The sequence below is a fragment of the Mustela lutreola genome, chromosome 3, assembly GCF_030435805.1.
Source record: "Mustela lutreola isolate mMusLut2 chromosome 3, mMusLut2.pri, whole genome shotgun sequence".
Taxonomy (NCBI): Eukaryota; Metazoa; Chordata; class Mammalia; order Carnivora; family Mustelidae; genus Mustela; species Mustela lutreola.
In genome coordinates, this window is record NC_081292.1 from 46,021,470 (window position 1) to 46,042,587 (window position 21,118).

General features: G+C 36.7%; 1 protein-coding gene across 3 annotated transcripts in view; it reads left to right on the forward strand.

The window, feature by feature from the left end:
• NBN (nibrin) overlaps positions 1-6,837 on the forward strand; it is a 50,620-nt gene extending 43,783 nt beyond the window's left edge. For all 3 annotated transcript variants that reach the window (XM_059166068.1, XM_059166069.1, XM_059166070.1), the window contains 2 exons: positions 5,331-5,380; positions 6,650-6,837. In XM_059166068.1, the coding sequence (XP_059022051.1) occupies positions 5,331-5,380; positions 6,650-6,680 (81 nt within the window). In that variant the 3' untranslated portion in view covers positions 6,681-6,837. The remainder of the gene's footprint in view (positions 1-5,330; positions 5,381-6,649) is intronic.
• The last annotated feature ends 14,281 nt before the right edge of the window (positions 6,838-21,118 follow it).

Below are 21,118 nucleotides of genomic sequence, written 5' to 3' on the forward strand. Positions count from 1 at the left end.
ATTGTTAGGAGGGTCACCAAAATAAGTAGGGTTGTTAAGGTCACTCACGATACTTAGTGTGAAAAAATGAAAGAATGGAAGTCACATCCATTCCTCTTTTTTATTTTTTTTTGGAAGACTGAATGGCCCTATTTAAAATGTGCATTTCAAAGAATTATGGTACTACATGAAAGAATGATGAAGTTAAAATCCTGAAGTCCAGAAATGACCCATTTAAACATGAAGTGAATTATTCCAGATTTCTCTTTATTGAAGAGGAGTAATAGCCAGGGACAGAGAAGGAAGAGAGGGAGAGAGATTGATAGAAGGAAGTAAAGCTGAAAGCATTGCTGAATTTTTGGACACGTTTCTTCTTTTCACGGTATTTTATTTCCTGAGATCCCTCTAAGACCAAGGGGTGATAAATAAAACCAAAACAAAAACCACTGTCAGGTTAGAATCAGTATTTGTTTCAAACTGCCTACTTTGATTTTAGATAAATTTTTTGGCTCCCTGCTGTAAATAGTGAGAATATTTGTACTTCCTCCCTTCCCTGTTCCCCCTCCTTCCACATGCCACCATCTTCTGGCAGTCCTTTCTTTTCTCCCTTTTTAGAAGGTAACTTGCATGCCTACCCAGTTCCTTCTTAGGCTTGCAAGTCAGTAACGATGAGAGTATGTCTCAGTGTTGATCAGCTTTCCATTCATTTTTCCTGGAATGCAGTATGTTATTTTGATTTGCAGATGCAGGTCTTTTTATTTCAAGGAACTCTTCGGTACATCTTTGAAAACATTTTTATATTTGTTAAGTTCTCTACATTTAAGATGTAACTGTCCTTTTACTAGATCACCTTTGCCTTCCACATCCATTTCTTCTGCATTCACTGTGGTTTTCCTGAGCTCTCACTATGTCAGAAATTCAGGTTTCATTTGTGTCTGTTCTGTTACCTCATCAGCTGTGTGATCTTGGACAAATTACTTTCTTATGCTTGTATTTCTTCCTTGTAGAATGCCTATAGAATGGGAACAATAATAATAATAATAATAATAATAATACCTCTGTTTCACAGAAGTATTGTGAGGATTAAATAAGATGCTACTTGTAAACTGCATTTATAACAATGGAAACAGTCACTATTAGGTATTTCTAATTTGATTCTGAAGTGGTGTTATAAGTCTCAGTTTGTTTACTTAGCATTTGCTCCCTTTTCATTGTCATTGTGGTTTTTGTCATCTGACTTTTTGGTTTTTATTTTATTGCTTTCATATTCTCAGTAACTTCATTTTTTTGTCCTTCGGTTATTATTTCTTTCATCTGTCTTGCATGTTCTATTCCAGTTGCTGCCTTTTCTTTCCCCCCTCTGGTATGTGAAATAGTTTGCAGTTTTCTTTCATCTTGAAGCTGTTTAGAGTAAAATACCATGTCCAGGTACTGTTTGCTTGTGAAGCATCGTATGCTATCTTGTGTAGGGATTACAATCTAAAGACGACTTGTACAACTGATGAATTAGTGAACTCTGCATCTGAAACTAATGATGTACTATATTTTGGCTAATTGAATTTAAAATTTTTAAAAAACCAGACGAATGGATAAAGATGTGGTATATATACACAATAAAATATTACTCAGCCATTAAAGAATGAAATCTTGCCATTTGCAATGACATGGATGGACCTAGAGTGTGTTATGCTAAGCGACATAAGTCAGTCAGAAAGACATACCATATGATTTCACTCATATGTAGAATTTAAGAAACAAAACTGATGAAGTAGGGGAAAGGAAGGAAAAATAAAATAAGATGAATCAGAGAGGAGACTCTTAATTATAGACCCAAACTAAGACTTGCTAGAGGGGAGGGCGGGGGACTGGGTAATTGGGTGATGGGCATTAAGGAGGGCACTTGATGTAATGAGCACTGGGTGTTATATGCAACTGATGAATCACTGAATTCTACCTCTGAAACTAGTAATATAATATGTTACCTAAGTTGAATTTAAATAAAAAATTTTAAAAAAAATACAGTTTGTGAGGCAAAAGTGACTATAGTCAAAATTACTACTACCCAAGCTCTCAGTATTCTGGTAGAGAACAGAATTGTCTTGATGGCTTCAATCATTAGTATGGCAGTGTGCTCAGCCAGAGGCGATATACACGTCCCATCTAATTTCTGTTGTGCCTAGACCTTGAATGCAGGAAAGGAAGGGCTCTGCTGGAGCTGCGTGCTGCTCCTTCCTGGAACTGGTATGAAATGTGTACCGGGAGTGTATCTTATCCCAGAAGACAACAACCTGCCATTTTAAGTTGTTTACCTCATTTGTCAAGGCTGCACGCAGCCTGTGCCTTTGCTCAGTGTCAGTCCCACTCACTTTCTGTGTATTTGTCCCTTTCCAGCAGTCCACCAGCATGTCTTCTCTTTTCTGCTCAGGATACTTTCCCCCAAATTTGTAGTATTACTGAGCATTCTCACGTTTGGTTTTAGTTTATTTAATGGGCTGTGGCAGTGTTAGGAACGTGTTGCAGCAATCTTTTGGTTCTCTGCAGGCTACTTTTCTCAAGTAGGTGGCTTCTTGATCATGGCTATAAGGTTTTGTTTGTTTTTGCCCAGAGAGGAGTTGAGAGAATGACAGTGTCGCTAATTAATGACATTTTTCTGTCTTTTGTTTATTTGATTAGAATTAGTTGAGAGCCTGTGTTCTAGATTTATTCCACCAAATCTCTCTTTTTGCTAGAGCAATTTTAGGTGCACTAGGTAGGTTTTACTTGTTAAGATAATAGAGTTGACTTGAGGCATCTGGGTGGCTCAGTGGTTTAAGCCTCTGCCTTTAGCTCAGGTCATGATCTCTGGGTCCTGGGATCGAGCCCCAAGTGAGGCTCTCTGCTCAGCAGGGAGCCTGTTTCCTTCTTTCTCTCTGCCTGCCTCTCTGCCTACTTATGATCTCTGTCTGTCTCAAATAAATACATAAAAATCTTAAAAAAAATAAAAATAGAGTTGACTTTCTCATGCACACAGTGTCTGTATGTAAATTTGCTATTACCTTGATGTCCTGTTTTCCTAGGCTTATGCCAGCTATTCTTAAGGTTTTTTTTGCCTTTCGTTCTTTTTCAGTTTTTCTTTCTTTACGTTTGTTGCAGACCAGTCTTCATTTTGATAATCACTGAATCCATTCCTAAAGTTTTCTTCAATTTAGGGTATTTTTCATTTTGTGCATTAAACATAATAATTCTTTGAAGACAGTATCCAGCCTGATTTGAATTTTGAAAGACTGGATATGTAATTCTCCCCAACCCTTAAAAAATGCCAGTGATATGAGGATTTCTGTTTCTTAAAACTATTTTACTTAACATTTTTTACTAAGACACATAAAATAAAGCTGACTTTTCCTTACTAGTTTTTCTTTACTGTATTATAACTTTAAAATTAGCATCCCCTGCTGGGAAGCATTTCAAAGTAATTACGATAATAATACCAGCTGCTTTTTTGACAGCTGCTTTTTGAAAATCATTGTTTTCCCATTTATGTTCTGCTATACCTATTAGACAGTGTAGAAAGATAAAATGTCATTTTGATACTTCACCATATGAGTAGAAAATCATTCTGTACTAATCCCTGCAAGTCATTCTTCTCAGCCCTTTCCGAAGACTCAAAATCAGTGTAATAGCCTGGTTAAGACCAGGTGTTAAGACCTGGTGGGCGTCTTCTTACTAGGGAGACCAGGTCAAATCCCAGTTCTTCTGTATGACAACCTTTTGATCTTCTGCAAGTTACTTAACATAAGTTTTTGCTTCCTTGGTGGTTAAAACTGGAATAATAGTCTAATAGTGATAATGAAGTTACATGAAGATTAAATGAGATATATCTTGAAGGAGTTTTAAGATAATATCTGGAGGGGCACCTGGGTGGCTCAGTGGGTTAAAGCCTCTGCCTTCGGCTCAGGTCATGATCTCAGAGTCCTGGGATTGAGCCCCACGTCGGGCTCTCTGCTCCGCAGGGAGCCTGCTTCCTCGTCTCTCTCTCCCTGCCTGCCTCTCTGCCTACTTGTGATCTCTCTCTCTCTGTCAAATAAATAAAATCTTAAGGAAAAAAAAAAGATAATATCTGGAAATACACAAATGTAAGCTATTAACAGTAAAAATAAATAGTATGTACCTTCAAGGAACTTACGGTCTTTTAGCAAAGATACAGAATTATAACAGAGGGAAATCGATATGTATCTATGAGTTGTATGCTGAAGTTTTATGGGAGTTCTTCATAGCAGATGCCTGGGTGGCTCAGTTTTTATATTTTTTAATGAGGAGGATTGAAAAACCATTGGTAAAGAGGTGAAGAACATGTTGTTGGACACATAGTAGGCACAAATTATTGTTGAAATGAAGGTGCACTGAAAGATTATCAGAAATGGGAAAAGGAGAAAAAGGAGGTAATTTTCTGGGCAGAGGAAAATGGTATTTGTTAAGAGGTGTGTGTGGTTGGTGGGTTGGTGGGTTGGTGATTCAGTTTTAACTGGCATCCAGTATTCATGGAGAGGGGCCTGAGAAGTGATTGAGAAGGTGGTGGAATGGAGCCAGGTTATGAAGAGCCTTTCCCATGTTAGGGGTCAAACTGAAGACTTTGTTTTCTTTGGTAGGTTAAAAAAAAATCATTGAAGGGTTTTAAATCGTTGAAGTGTTTTAAATCATTGAAGGGTTTTAAATCGTTGAAGTGTTTTAAATCATTGAAGGGTTTTAAATCGTTGAAGTGTTTTAAATCGTTGAAGTGTTTTAAATCATTGAAGGGTTTTAAATGGCATGATAGGATCTAGACTTTAGAAGGATGCACCCAGCACAGAGTTTTTCTCATCCTAACACTCAGACATGCATTAAGAGTTTGGTTTGTGTTTTAAATTACTTTGTCAGGGCAGTAGTTAAGCAGCACCTTCAGAGCCCTGATTTGGGACCTTGGAGAAGAGAACCACTTCACCTGTAGAGCTGTTGTAGTTGAAAGTGGGGTAGAATTTGCCCTCTCAGCCCTTTCCCTCAAAACAATGATACTTCATTTAGTAAAAGTGTTCTTCTGGAAAATATATTTAAAAACTCAACAAGCTAGCAGTTTATACATATATTGGTTGCCTTTGATGGAGAGGGGATTGACTGAAGAAAGTTGTTTAATTAGAGGACTTTTGCAGTAATCTTGGCATGAAGTGAAAATGGAGAGGATTTGGTGAATGATGGAAATATCGTAGAGGCAAGAACTCATAGACCTGGTGAATTCCTGGATGTGAAAATCTCCAAGATGACTGACCACCCAGTATAGCAGTTGATTAACCATACATTCATCATTGAACACATGTTTGAAATTATATAAATTTTGACAGGTGCAAAATCAGCATGCGAAAGAAGAGTCTCTTGCTGATGATCTTTTCAGGTAAAGTTTAATTTCATCCTTCTTTTATTCTTAGAGATTAAATATTCATGTCTTTTTTCTTTAGAAATAGACACAGCAGGATGCCTGGGTGGCTCAGTTGGTTAAGCAGCTGACTCTTGATTTCAGCTCAGGACATGATCTCAGGGTCCTGGGATCGAGTCCTGCATCAGGCTCTGCACTGAGTGTGGAGTCTGCTGCATGTCCTTCTCCCTCTGGTCCTCCCGTGACACAAATGAGCTCTCTCTTTCCCTCAAATAAATAAAATAAAATCTTTAAAAAAATAGACACTTAGTCCCTTCACCTAAAGAATATTTCATTTTTAATGCTGTTGTTTTGTTGTTGTTTTGTTTTTTTACTACTTGAGTACCTCTCAGTGGGGTTTGCTGCATGTATCTTTGAGATTTGGGACTGGTGAATTTAGCTGATACATTTGTGAGATTTCCAGATCTGAGTTAAATTATGAATGAATGGGTTTTGAGTTAAGACAAATAAAATACCGAAGCATTTGCTCAGTTTTAGTTGGCGCAAGAGTAAAAACAAGAGGCTGGATTAGAGTTTCAAATCAAGTTTTTGTGGGATGTTTAGAGGAGTTATAATGGGTGGTTACAGTTTAATTCTGATTTAACACATATCCAACATTCCTGCAGGCCCCAAACCTTACAATATTTAGCTCTCAAATACAAATAGTATAAAATAAAATTAATTGATCTACTTATAGGTGGGTACTGACTAGGAGAGAATAACATTTTCCCAAGTTTATATAAAGGCAGAACCAAGAAGTACTGTATTTTTTAATCTGTTTTGTTCCCAGTTTGATTCTTTAATTTCATTATTGACAGTATATCATTGGTGAAAATGTTGACAAATGGTGCTCATTTTTCATAAGTATTTAAGAATATCTGGTTTCTAGTTAAATTTGTTAATTATTCTATAAGAAAATTTTATAAAGTATGTCTATTTTAGGATCATCTTATGCAAATGTTATACTGTAGTTGGGAGTGGAAGGAGTTTGAATCCATACTGAAATAGGTGTAAACATGTATTTTTAAACCATTTTTATTAATTATTTTGATGCTTTTACTGGACTTTTTCTATTGTTGATATTTTATTTTTACCAAATATTCACCAAACCAACATCATAAAGGTAAATGAAATTAAAAATGTCAGTGCTTAATACTGGATCGTAAGGATAAAATTGGCATTCTCATTGTGTTTGCCAAGGTGTGACTATGTTTTAAAAGCCCTTTAACTTTATTTCTTTCTTTGCAGATACAATCCTAATGTAAAAAGGAGACGATAATTGAAGATTTCATAAAGGAGCCGCTCTCAGAGAAATATTTCCTATCAAATAGTTACATCAAGTTTCCTCTGGGATACATTCATTAAGTATATAGAGGGGATTTAAATTACAAAGGTTTTATGACCTAAATTTGTTTAATAAAATGCACAAAATTCCATTTCATTTGTATGTGACAGTATTATTGAGTTTCCAGTCTCTGTCATCTCATCTCTTATGGTAATTTTTTCATTTCTAAATGTGGCTTTTTATTTACTGAATATTTAATACACTCACAGTTCAAAATTCTAAAAGTTTAGAAGGATAAGAAATGAAAAAATCTCCCTTCTACCACTGCTCTAGCTGTGTGGTTCCCCTCCTCTGATAAAATTCATGATAATCATTTCTTATGAGTCTTTATAGAGATTTTTGCTGCCTCTTAAAATTTGTATGCATATTATTTTCCAGTAATCTCCTACAAAAATGATAGTGTAACATCGCAGTAATCTGCACCTTGCTCCTTTTTGCTGAATAGATTGGAAGATCATACACATATCAGAGCATACATTTTTTCCCCATTTTACCATAGTCTTCCTTAAGCTGAAGTAACCCAAGTGAAATGGATTTCAGGGGTGTAGATGTCACCCACCTATTCTAGTACTAGAAAAGATAATATGGAATACTTCATCAAGTGGTTAGATTTTACTAGAATGGGAAGACTTATTTGGTGATCTTACTGAGCTGGGTGTGTATCTCTTGAGCTAGTACTGGTTTTCCTATCTGAAAAACAGAAATTAAGATTGTTGTTTTTGTTAAAGGAAGATGGTAAGAAAAAAATGTCTTTTTTCAAATTTGTAATGTAGACAACTTGGCTGTACATGAGAATTATAGTAGACTTTTTATCAACTCTTAAGGACTGATGCATTAAGTTCTGGGAAGTAGAACAAGCTTTTTGTACTCAAATCTATACATGAAATATTCATGGTCTCATGTAGGTTCTGCCACCCTAATGAGCTAAGCATTTTAGGTTGTTAGAGGTAGGCTAGCATGAAGACTTATATTGTAATTTAATATGTATTATTGCTAGATCCCCCCAGAAGATTATTGATGCTGAACACCTTTTCACGTGCTTGTTGGCCATTTGTGTCTTTGGGAAAAAGGTCTCTTGAGCTCCTCTGTCCTTTCTTTAAATTAGATTTTTTTTTTTTTTGCTGTTGAATTATAGGAGTTCTTTATATATTTTGAATATTAACCCCTTATCAGATATATTTAATATGCATATATTTTCTCCCATTCCATAGGTTGTCTTTTTGTTTGGTTGATTGCTGCCTTTGATGTATGGAAGCTTTTTAGTTTGATGTAGTTCCACTTGTTTATTTTTTATTTCATTGATTTTGCTTTTGGTACCAAATTTAAAAAAAAATCATTGTCATGACTGATGTCAAGAAGCTTATCTCCTATGTTTTCTTCTAAGAATTTCATAGTTTTCTTACATTTAAGTCTTTAATCCATTGTTAGTTGTTTTTTTGTATGTGTGTGGGTCTGGTTTTGTTCTTCTGCACGTGGCTGTTCAGTTTTCCTGCAACCATTCACGAAGAATCTATCTTTTCCCTGTTGTGTACTCACGTATCCTTTGTCAAAAATTAATTGACCATAAACGTGACTTTATTTCTGGGCTCTTCATCTGTCAGTTCCTCTATGTTTCTTTTTATGCCGGTACCAAATAGTTTTGATTAATATAGCTGTGTGAAATCAAGAAGTATGATGCCTCCAGCTTTGTTCTTTCTCAACACTGCTTTGGTCATTCAGAGTTTTCTTAATGGGTCCAGCTTTATTTTTTCACATGTGAATATCCAATTATTCCAGCACATTTTAATGAAGAGACTGCTCCATTGAGTGTCTTTGGTAATTACTAGTTGGCGATATACACTTGGTTTTATTTTGGGGCTCTCAATTCTGTATTTGTCTTGGTGTACTTGTTTTTATGCCACTACCAGTTCTGCGGACTATAGCTTTTTTCTTTTCTTTTCTTTTTCTTAAATTTTTTCAGTGTTCCAAGTTCATTGTTTATGCACCACACCCAGTGTTCCATGCAATACATGCCCTCCTTGATACCCATCATCAAGCTCACCCAACCCCCCACCCCTTTCCTTCCAAAACCTTCAATTTGTTTCTCAGAATCTACAGTCTCTCATGGTTCCTCTCCCCCTCCCATTTCCCTCAATTCACTTTTCCTTTCCTTCTTCTAATGTCCTCCATGTTACTCCTTATGCTTCACAAGTAAGTGAAACCATATGATAATTGACTTTTTTCAATTATCTGCTTATTTCACTCAGCATAATCTCCTCCAGTCCCATCCATGTTGATGGAAAAGTTGGTTATTCATCCTTCTTTCTGATGGCTCAGTAATACTCCATTGTATATATGGACCATATCTCCTTTATCCATTCGTCTGTTGAAGGGCATTGGCTTTTTCCACAGTTTGGCGATTTGGGCCATTGCTGCTGTGAACATTGGGGTCCATATGGCCCTTCTGTTCACTACATCTGTATCTTTGGGGTAAATACTCAGTAGTACAATTGTAGGTTCATAGGGTAGCTCTATTTTTAATTTCATAAGGAATCTCCACACTGTTTTCCAAAGTGGCTGTACCAACTTGCATTCCCACCAACAGTGTAAGAAGGTTCCCCTTTCTCCACATCCTCTCCAACTCTTGTTGTTTCTTGTTAATTTTGGCCATTCTAACTGGTGTAAGGTAGTAGCTCAATGAGGTTTTGATTTGAATCTCCCTGATGGCTAATGATGATGAACATTTTTTCATGTGTTTGTTAGTCATTTGCATGTCGTCTTTGGAGAATTGTCTGGCATTTTTCACATGATTTTCTGTTTTTTGAGTGTTGACTTTGAGGAGATCTTGGATATCAGCCCTTTGTAGCATGATTTGCCAATATCTTCTCCCATTCCGTGGGTTGCCTCTTTGGTTTTTTTACTATTTGTTTGCTGTTGCAGAAGCTTTTGATCTTGATGAAGTCCCAAAATTTCATTTTCACTTTTGTTCTTTGCCTTTGGAGACGTGTCTTGAAAGAAGTTGCTATGGCTATTGATGAAGAGGTTACTGTCTATGTTCTCCTCTAGGATTTTTTTATGGGATTCCTGTCTCTTGTTGAGGTCTTTCATCCATTTAGAGTTTATCTTTGTGTATGGTGTAAGAGAATGGTTGAGCTTCATTCTTCTATACATAGCTGTCCAATTTTCCTAGCACCATTTATTGAAGAGACTATCTTTTTTCCACTGGATATTTTTTCCTGATTTGTTGAAGATTATTGAACCATAGAGTTGAGGGTCCCTATCTAGGCTCTCTACTATATTCCACTGATCTATGTGTCTGTTTTGTGCCAGTACCATGTTGTCTTGGTGACCACAGCTTTGTAATAAAGCTTGAAATCAGGCAATGTGATGCCCCAGTTTTTTTCTTTTTCAACATTTCCTTAGCAATTTGGGGTCTTTTCTGGTTTCATACAAATTTTAGCATTGTTGGTTCCAGCACTTTGAAAAATGCCACTGGTGTTTTGATCAGGATGACATTAAAAGTGTAGATTGCTCTGGGCAGTGTAGACACTTTAACAATATTTATTCTTCCAATCCATGAATATGAATGTTTTTCCATCATTTTGTGTCTTCTTTAATTTCTTTCATGAGTGTTCTGTAGTTTCTAGAGTATGGATCCTTTAACTCTTCGATTAGGTTTATCCCAAGGTATCTTATGGCTTTTGGTGCTATTGTAAATGGAACTGATTCTCTAATTTCTGTTTCTACAATTTCATTGTTAGAGTACAAGATAACTGATTTCTGTGCATGGATTTTTGTATCCTGCCACATTACTGAATTGCTGTATGAGTTCTGGTAATTTGAGGGTGGAATCTTTTGGGTTTTCCACATAAAGTATCATGTCATCTGTGGAGAGAGTGAGTTTGACTTCTTATTTGCCAATTTGAATATCTTTTGTTGTTGTTGTTGTTGTTTGTCTGATTGTTGTTGCTAGGACATCTAGTACTATGTTGAACAACAGTGGCAAGAGTGGTCATCCTTGTGTTCCTGATCTCAATGGGAAGGCTTCAGCTTTTCCCCATTGAGAATGCTATTCACTGTGGTTTTTTTCTTTTTAAAGATTTTATTTAGTTATTTGACAGAGAGAGATCACAAGTAAGCAGAGAGGCAGGAAGAGAGAGAGGAAGGGAAGCAGGCTCCCTGCTGAGCAGAGAGCCTGATGCAGGACTCAGTCCCAGGACCCTGAGATCCTGACCTGAGCTGAAGGCAGCAGCTTAACCCACTGAGCCACCCAGGCGCCCCACTCTGGGTTTTTCATAGATGGATCTTAAACAAAGTTGAAAAATGTTCCCTCTATTCATACACTTCGAAGAATTTTAATCAGTAAAGGATGCCGTATTTTGTCAGATGCTTTTTCTCAATCAATTGAGAGGACCATGCGGTTCTTCTCTCTTACTGATTCGTTCTATCACATTGATTGATTTGTGAATGTGGTACCACCCTTGCATCCTAGGGATAAATCCCACCTGGTCATGGTGGATAACCTTTTTAATGTACTGTTGGATCCTATTAGCTAGGATCTTGTTGAGAATCTTGGTATCCATTTTAATCAGGGATCTTAGTCTGAAATTCTCCTTTTTGATGGGGTCTTTGCCTGGTTGATCAGGGTACTGCTGGCTTCATAGAAAGAGTTTGGAAGTTTTCCTTCTGTTTCTGTTTTTTGAAAAACAGCTTCAGGAGAAATAGGTATTATTTCTTTGAATGTTTGATGGAATTCCCAAGGGAATCCATCAGGTCCTGGGCTCTTGTTTTTTGGGAGGTTTTTGTTTACTTCTTCAATCTCGTTACTAGATATTGGTCTATTCAAGTTGTCAGTTTCTCCTGTTTCAGTCTTGGAAGTTTATAGGTTTCCAGGAATGCATCCATTTCTTCTAAGTTGCTTAACATAATGGCATATAACTGTTGATAATAATTTCTGATGATTATTTCTATTTCCTTGGTGTTAGTAGTGATCTCTCCCCTTTCATTCATAATTTTATTAATTTGGGTCCTCTCTCTTTTCTTCTGGATTAGTTTGGTTCTTACTGATTCTTTCAAAGAACCAGCTTCTAGTTTTGTTGATGTGTTCTACTGTATCTCTAGTTTCTAACTCATTGATCTCTGCTCTAATCTTGATTATTTCCCTTCTTGTGCATGGGGTTGTCTTAATTTGTTGTTGATTTTCCAGTTATTTAAGGTGTAAACAGAGTTGGTATATTCAGGATTTTTCAGTTTTTTTGAGTGAGGTTTGAATGGCTGTGTATTTCCCCCTTAGGACCGCCTTTGTCATATCCCATAGGTTTTGGACTGGTGTGTTTTCATTCTCATTGGTTTCCATGAATTATTTAAGTTCTTCTTTGATTTCCTGGTTGATCCAGATGTTCTTGAGCAGGATGGTCTTTAGCTTCCAACCATTTGAATTCCTTCCAAACTTTTCTCGTGTTTGAGTTCCAGTTTCAAAGCATTGTGGTCTGAGAATATACAGGGAATTATCTCAGTCTTTTGGTATCGGTTGAGCCCTGATTTGTGACTCAGTATGTGTTCTATACTGGAGAAAGTTCCATGTGCACTCAAGAAGAATGAGTATTCTGTTGTTTTAGGGTGAAATGTTCAGTATGTATCTGTGAGGTCCATCTGTTCCAGTGTGTCATTCAAAGCTCTTGTTTCTTTCTTGATTTTCTGCTTGGATGAGCTATTACTGAGAGTGGCATGTTAAGCTCCCTTACTATTAATGTATTCATATCAGCATGACTATTATGATTAACAGTTGGCTTATGTAGTTGGCTTCTCCCATATTTGGGGCATAAATACTTAAAATTGTTAGATCTTCTTGTTGGAAAGACCCTTTAAGAATGATATAGTATCCTTCTATTTCCCTGACTACAGTCTTTAGCTTAAAATCTAATTTATCTGATATGAGAATCACTACCTCAACTTTCTTCTGAGGCCCATTGGCATGAAAGATGCTTCTCCATCCCTTCACTTTCAGTCTGGATGTATCTTTAGGTTCCAGATGTGTCTCTTGTAGACAGCATATGGATGGGTCCTGACGTTTTATCCAGTCTGCAACCCTTTGCCGTTTTATGGGAGCATTTAGGCCATACACGTTGAGAGTGATTATTGAAAGGTAAGTTTTTATTGACATCATGTTGCTTATGAAGTCCTTGTTTCTATAGATTGTCTCTGCATATTTCTTTTCTGTGTCACTCTTGGGTTCTTTCTTCCTTTATAGACCCCCCCCCCCCTTAATATTTCTTGTAGTGCTGGTTTGGTGGTCACATACCCTTTTAAACCTTGCCAGTCTTGGAAGCTCTCCATCTATTTTGAATGTCAGCCTTGCTGGATAAAGTATTCTTGGCTGCATGTTCTTCTCATTTAGTGCCCTGAATATGTCTTGCCAACCCTTTCTGGCTTGCCAGGTGTCTGTGGACAGGTCTGACGTTATTCTGATGGTCCTTCCTCTCTATGTAAGGAATCTCTTCCCCCTAGCTGCCTGTAGGACCTCCTGTCTGAAATTATGATTCGTGAATTTCACAATTAAGTGTTTGGATGTCTTTCTAGATTCGATCTTGGGGGGGTGTCCTTTCTGCCTCTAGGACACGAACACTTGTTCCATTTCCCAGAGTAGGGAAATTTTCACCCAGATTTTGTTCAACTATATCTTCTTTATCCACTCCCTCAGGGATCCCAATAATTCTGACGTTGGAACGTTTCATTTCCTAATTGTTTTCATGGCTTCTAAGCTGTTTGTTCCAGGCCTCTTCCTGATTCCTTCTTTTCTATCAGTTTCTCTTCTAGATCACTAATTCTGTCTTCTGCCTTAGTTACTCTAGCTGTTAGAGTTTTTAGATTAGATTGGATCTCACTGATAGCATATTTAACTTCTGCCAGATCTGCTCTCACTTCTGCCCTTAGAGATTCTATGTTGTCACTAATGGTATTCTCCAGCCTGGCCATTGCCTGGATAATTGTAACCCTGAATTCCCTTTCCAACATACTCTTTATGTCCATATCTAGTAGTTCTGTGGCAGAGGGTACAGTCTCTGAATTTTTCCTCTGGTGTTCTCCTAGTCATTTTGGTAAGAGGTAGTTGAGGGGATGTATAGCTGAAATATCAACCACAATCCAGGCAAGGTGCACCCTCTCCACTGATGTCTTCCACTCTCTTAGAGATCCAGAAGTGTATAACCTTACATCTCAGGCTGATTTCATAGGTGTTCAGAGTGTTCTGGTAGATAATTAGCTCACTTTAGGGGACTGGTTAAAATAGGGTCTCCTACTTCCCCACCATCTTGCCCCTCCTAGATCCAGACTATAGCTTTATTTTTTTTTTTTAAGATTTTATTTATTTATTCGACAGACAGAGATCACAAGTAGGCAGAGAGGCAAGCAGAGAGAGAGGGAGGGAAACAGGCTCCCCGCTAAGCAGAGAGCCTAATGTGGGGCTCAATCCCAGGACCCTGAGATCATGACCTGAGCAGAAGGCAAAGGCTTAACCCACTGAGCCACCAGGCACCCCCCCAGACTATAGCTTTATAGTAAAGCTTGAAATGAGGAAATGGGGTTCCTATTGCTTTGTTCCTTCTCAGGATTTTGGGGGCTACTTTAGGTCTTTTGTGGTTCCATACAAATTTTAGAAATTCTTTTTCTGTTTCTCTAAAAGATGCCATTGGAATCTTGATAGGGATTACATTGAATCTGTAGATGCCTTTTAATAGTATTGACATTTTAACAATATTAATTCTTCTAGTCCATAAACAAAGGATACTTTTCTATTTGTATCTTCTATTTCTGTCATTGATGTTTTATAGTTTTCAGAGTAGAGATCTTTTACCTCCTTAAATTTGTTCCCAGGTATTTTGATTTTGGTGCTATTTCAAATGGGATCTGCTTCTTTATTTTTCAGAAAATTTGGTGCTACTGTATAGAAATGCTGCTGATTTTTGTAAGTTAATTTTGTTTTGTATCCTGTAGTTTTACCAAATTCATTGATCAGTTGTAACCATTTTTTGGTTGAGTCTTTAGTGTTTTTTTATAAAATTATGTTGTCTACATATAGAGACTATTTTACTTCTTCCTTTCCAATTCTGGTGTTTTTTTTTTTTTTTTAATATTTTATTTATTTGAGAGAGAGACTATGAACAAGGGAAGGGGCAGAGGGAGCAGCAGACTTGCCACTGATTAGGGGGCCTAGTGTACAGCTCCATCCCTGAACCCTGGGATCATGACCAGAGCCACTCATGTACCTGCTGATACCTTTTATTCCTTTTTCTTGCCTGGCTGCTTTAGCTAGGACTTTTAATATGTTGTATAGGAGTGGTAAGAATGGACACCCTTACCTTGTTCCTGATCTTAGATGGAAAGCTTTCAGCCTGTTACCACTGAGTGGGATATTAGCTGTGGGCTTGTCATGAGTGGCCTTCATTATGTGGAAGTACGTTCCCCATGTCCCTACTTTGTTGAGAGTTTTTATCATGAATGGATGTCAGATTTTGTCAGATGGCTTTTCTGCATCTATTCAGATGACGGTATAATTTTTAACCTTCATTTTCTTAGAGTTGGGTGTCACATTGATTTATTTGCAAATGTTGAATCATCCTTGGGTCCCTGGTTATGGTATATGATCTTTTTAATGTATTGTTGAGTTTGGTTTGCTAATATTTTGTTGAAGATTTTTTTGTGTCTATGTTTTTCAAGAATTTGGACCTCTAATTTTATTTTTTTGTAGTGCTGTTTTTTGCTTTTGCATAAGAATAATGCAGGCCTCATAAAATGAGTGTTTCTTCCACTTCTGTTTTTTGGAAGAATTTGAGAAGGATTGGTTTTAATTCCTTATTAAATGTTTTGTAGAATTCACCAGCGAAGCCGCCTAGTCCTGGGCTTTTCTTTGTTGGGAGATGTTTGATTACTGATTCAATCTGCTTAGTAACACTTGGTCTATTCAGATATTCTGTTTCTTTTACATTTACCCACATTTACCCACTCTTGCAAAGTTCTACAGTTTTTTTGACCTGTAATTGTTTATTATAGTCTGTTAAGATCCTTTCTATTTTGTGGTATCAGTTGTAATGTCTCTTTGATTTCTAATGTTACTTTTTAGAGTCCCTTCTCCCTCTCTCTCTCTCATGTGTAGCCAAAGTTTGTTAATCTTTTGAGGAAAAAAAAGGCTTACTTTCATTGATCTTTTCTGTTGTCTTTTTAGTCTCATTTATTTCTGCTCTGATATTTATTATTTGCTCCCTTCTACTAACTTTAGGCTTAGTTCTTTTTTTAGCTCCTTGAGGTGTAAATTTAGGTGTTTTTTTTTGTTTTGTTTTTGTTTTTGATATCTCTCGTGTTTCTTGATATATAGGCAGCTTATTGATATGAACTTCTTTTTCAGAACTGCTTTTGCTGCAACCCATAAATTTTGGTGTACTTTCTTTACATTTTAATTTGTCTCAAGGTACTTTTATTTCTCTTTTAATCTCTTCTTTGTTCCATTTATTGTTCAGTAGTGTGCTGTTTGATCTCTACATATTGTGAGCTTTCCAGTTTTCTTCTGTAATTGAATTTTGATTTCACATTGTGATTGGAAAAGATGCTTAGAAGGGTTTCAGTCTTAAATATTTTATGCCTTGTTTTGTGGTCTAACATATGATCTGTCTTATAGAATATTTGTGTATGCTTGAGAAGAATGTGTATTCTGCTACTGTTGGATGGAAGGTTCTATAAATATCTGTTAAGTTCATCTGGTGTAATGCATCACTTCAGCCCCATAGTTCCTGATTTTCTCTGATCTATCCATTGCATAAAATGGGGATTTAAATCTCCTATTACTATATTGCTGTTCATTTCTTCCTTCAAATCTATTGATATTTATATATATTTAGGTAATTCTGTGTTGGGTAGATAAATATTTACATTTGTTATATCCTACTGTTGGATTACCCTTAATATTATATAATGACCTTCTTTGTTTCTCATAATACTCTTTGGATAGAAGTCTTTTTTGTTTAAGTATAGCTACTCTGCTTTCTTTTTGTTTGCATCTGCATGGAATATTTTTTTCCCATCCCTTCACATTCAGTCTATGTATGTCCCTAAAGCTGACATGAGACTCTCATAAGTAGCATATAGTTAGGTCTTCTTTATTTGTTTTGTTTTGTTTTTGTTTTAATCTGTTGAGCCACTCTGTGTCTTTTCATTGGAGGATTTAGACCATTTACATTTAAAGTAATTATGTATAGGTGTGAACTTATTATTCTCATTTGGCTAATAGTTATCTGGCTAATTAATTTCTGTAAATTGTTTTGTAATTCCTTTAGTCCTTCCTTCTTGCTCTCTTCCTTTGTGATTTGGCAGTTTTCTGTAGCGGTATATTCCTTTCCTTTTATCTTTTGTATATTTGATGTAGATACTTGCTTTGTATTTACCATGAGGCTTAAATAAAACACCTTACAGTTACACAATCTGTTTTAAACTGATAAGAACTTAATTTTGAATGCATACTCCACTTTGAATGCAAGGTCCACATTTTTACTCTTCCACTGTGCCTTATGTTTTTGATGTCACAATTTACATCTTTTTACTTTGTGTAACTATTAACAAATTATTGTACTTACTTTTCTGCTTTTGTCTTTTAACCTTCATTCTAGATTTATAAGTGATTTTACCTGTCACCTTTACTACATTAGAGTGTTTTCAACTTATATATTTACCTTTACCAGTGAGATTTATAATTTCATGTATTTTCCTGTTACTAGTTACCATTTTTTTCAGCTTGAACGTGTCCCTTTAACATTTCTTGTAAACCTGGTTGAGTGATGATAAACTTGTTTTTCTATCTGGAAAATCCAATCTCCATCAATTCTGAAATACAGCTTTGCTGGGTAGGCTATTCTTGAATGGCAGTTTTTTTTTCTATTAGCAATTAAAATATATCATTCCACTATCTTCTGGCCTGCCATATTCCTGCTGAAAAAAATCTCATAATCTAGTAGCAGTTCCCTTGTAAGTAACAAATTGCTTTTGTTATTCTCTCTTTATCTTTAACTTTTGACAATTCATTTAATGTGTTGGTGTGGGCATTTTGGGATTAACTGAAACTTTTTGGTTTTCTTGGATCTGGATGTCAGTTTCATTCCCCAGATTAGGGATATTTTCAGACATTTTTTCTTTGAATATGCTTTCTGCCCCCTTCTTTCTTCATTTAAGATCCCTATAATGCAAATATTGGCCCCATGAGTCTCCATAAACTATTTCCATTCTTTTCATTATTTTTTTCTTTTTTCTTCTCTGATTAGATTAATTCCATGCTCTACCTTTAAGTTCACTTTCTTCCTTCCTGTTTTATCTATCAAGTGTGTTCTGAACCCTCTGTTGAATTTTTTAGTCAGTTTTATATTCTCCGGCCTTCTGGTATGTTTGGTTCTTGTTTTCTCTTTGTCAAAATATTCATTTTGTGCATGTTTTATTCTGACCTTGGTTAGAATATTATGACCATAATTTTTAACTTTTTGATAAATCACTAATCTTCAAGGTCTACTTCTAGATTTTTATATTGTTATACTATGTGGAAAAGGTTTCTATATTTCTTCATTTTCCTTGACTCCCTGTGTTGATGTCTGTGTATTAGATAACATAGTCATAAATAACATAGTTGAAGATGTGCTAGGTTCTTTAAATGTATTAAAGGAAAGGATCTTAGCATCTAGATTCAGGCTGACTGGAAGCTGGACCCTCAGGCAGAAAGAATCTTTCAAAGTATGTAAGTAGCCATCTTGCATGGAGCCGTGAGCTGGGTGTTTCTGCTTCTTCTGTACTGAACCCTGGGGGAGTAGCTAGTTAAGAATTATTTCTGTTTAGCTACAGTCCTGTATGACCCATGAACACAGGCTCTTTCTAGTGATGTAATTAGGATTGGGCTGCAGGGAGAATGCAGCCATGGTGTCAGCTGGCTTCCCTGGTCTCCGAGGAGGATGGCAGTCTCTCCCTAGATGTGAGATAAATTAGAAGCCTGACCTTTACACTACAACTTCAAAGATGTGCAAATAGCTCTCTGTAATGGAAAGACTGGGATAAAGGCATTTTTGCTTACTGATTCTTTATTGAACCCTGGGCAGATAGCTTGTTAAAAGCTGTTTCTTTGCTAGCCATAGTCTTGTTCAACCCACAAACAAAAGCCCTGCTGGCCACCAGTGGTAGGCTATCAAGGAATGTGTCCTCTGGGTGACAGCTACAGGAGCTACTGCACTAGATGTGTGTCCAGCCCTTAAGGAAGACATGAGTGACTTAGAGCAGAGCAAAAGACAATGCAGAGATGACACCTGCTGGGTTTGGAGAAGATAGCAGTCTTTTCTAAAATTAGCAACCAGACTTTCAGGCTGTGGCTTAGAAGATATGCAAATAAGCCTCTTTTTAGGCAAAGACTGGAAGGAAATTGGGCATTTTTCTCTGCTCCCTCTGGTGGGTTATCCTCAGTAAGTCCAAGCCAGTTAAGAATCATTCTTTGTTTGCTGTAGTCTTGTGGTCTTGTGAGCACCAGGCTTGTTGGCTTTCAAACCTAGGTATTTCAGGGCTGATCCCTCAGAAGGAAGTCTTAAAAATTGGGATATTAGATGTTGCATCCATACCCTTCCATCCTTTGGCAGTATATTTAAGTTCCTTCCTGATTGTGTGCTGCTGTGCCAGAAGTGGAGTTTATGGCAAGAGTGTATCTGAGCCTCACCAAACCCTTTGGATGTATGTGTGTGTGTGTGTGGGGGGGGGGGTTTGACCATGTCGGAATTTCTGAGCTAGTTCTCAGTTTCTTTCAGAAGGAATTGTCCCATGTGTAGCTGTAGATTAGGTGTATCCATGGGAGGAGATAAATTCATGAGCCTCCTGTGTCATGGTCTTCACCAGAACTTCATTCATCTTAAAACTCAGTAATTAGGTGCATATACATTTAAGGTTGGTCATCTTCTGGACTTACTATATCTTTTGTTATGAAATAATCCATCTCTAATACTTATTTTGAAGTCGTCTCTCTTTAATGTTTGCATCCTATGTCTTTGTCTTTCTTAATCCTTCTTTAGCCTATGGGTGTCTTTATATTTTCTTAAGTCTCTGTAAACCAATATTCTTGAAGCTTCCTTTTTATCCAGTATGATGATACTTGCATTTAAACTGGTGATGGTTAATCTACTTAAATAATTTGTGGTTAGGGTCTGTTACCATGTTTTTCTTCTTTGTCCCATTTGTTTCTTTTTTCCTCCATTGGATTAAGTATTTTTTAATATTCCATCTTATTGCTTCTATTGTCTTTATAACTACACCATTTACATTTTAATACTTGCTGGAAGGATATAATTCTTTACTTAATACAGCCTGCCTTAAATAACATACTTATACCTATATAATATGTATGTCATAAATGTATACTCCACTTATCCCTTTATTTATGGTGTAATATTTTACTTCTAAATGTCCTAAATCTTAGTTTTTAAAATTTTGATTTAAATTATTTCAAATACAGTACTATTTTTCTTTCAAAAGTTAATTGGAAATAGAGCTACCCTGTAACCCAGCAATGGCACTACCAGGTATTTATCCCAAAGATACAAATGTAGTGATCCAAAGGGGCATCTGCACCCAAATATTTATAGCAGCAATGTCCACAGTAGCCAAACTATGGAAAGAGCCCAGATGTCCACCAACAGATGAATGGATAAAGATATGATGTATGTGTGTGAGAATAGTATGTATATAATGGAATATTACGCAGCCATCAAAAACATCCTGCAGCCATCATTGCCATTTTCAACGACTTGGATGGAACTAGAGGGCACTGTGCTAAATGAAATAACTCAGAGAAAGACAATTATCTTACAATCTAACTGATACATGGAATTCAAGAAACGGGCAGAGAATCATATGGGAAGAGAGGAAAAAATGAAACCAGAGAGGGAGAAAACCCATAAGAGACTCTTAATCATAGGAAACAAACAGGAATACTGGAGGGGAGGTCAATCATAGGAAACAAACAGGAATACTGGAGGGGAGGAGAGTGGAGGGATGGAATAACTAGGTGAGGGCCATTGGGGAGGATATGTATTATAATGAACACTAGGTATCATAAGATTGATGGGGTGCCTGCGTGGCTCAGTGGGTTAAGCCTCTACCTTCAGCTCAGGTCATGATCTGAGGGTTCTGGGATAGAGCCCTGCATCAGGCTCTCTGCTCAGCAGGGAGCCTGCTTCCCCTTCTCTCTCTGCCTGCCTCTCTGCCTACTTGTGATCTGTCAAATAAAATCTTTAAAAAAAAAAACTAATCACAGACCTTTACCCCTGAAACAAATAATGTTAATTGAATGTAAAGTTAATTGGATTTTAAATGAAACAATGTGGGATCTG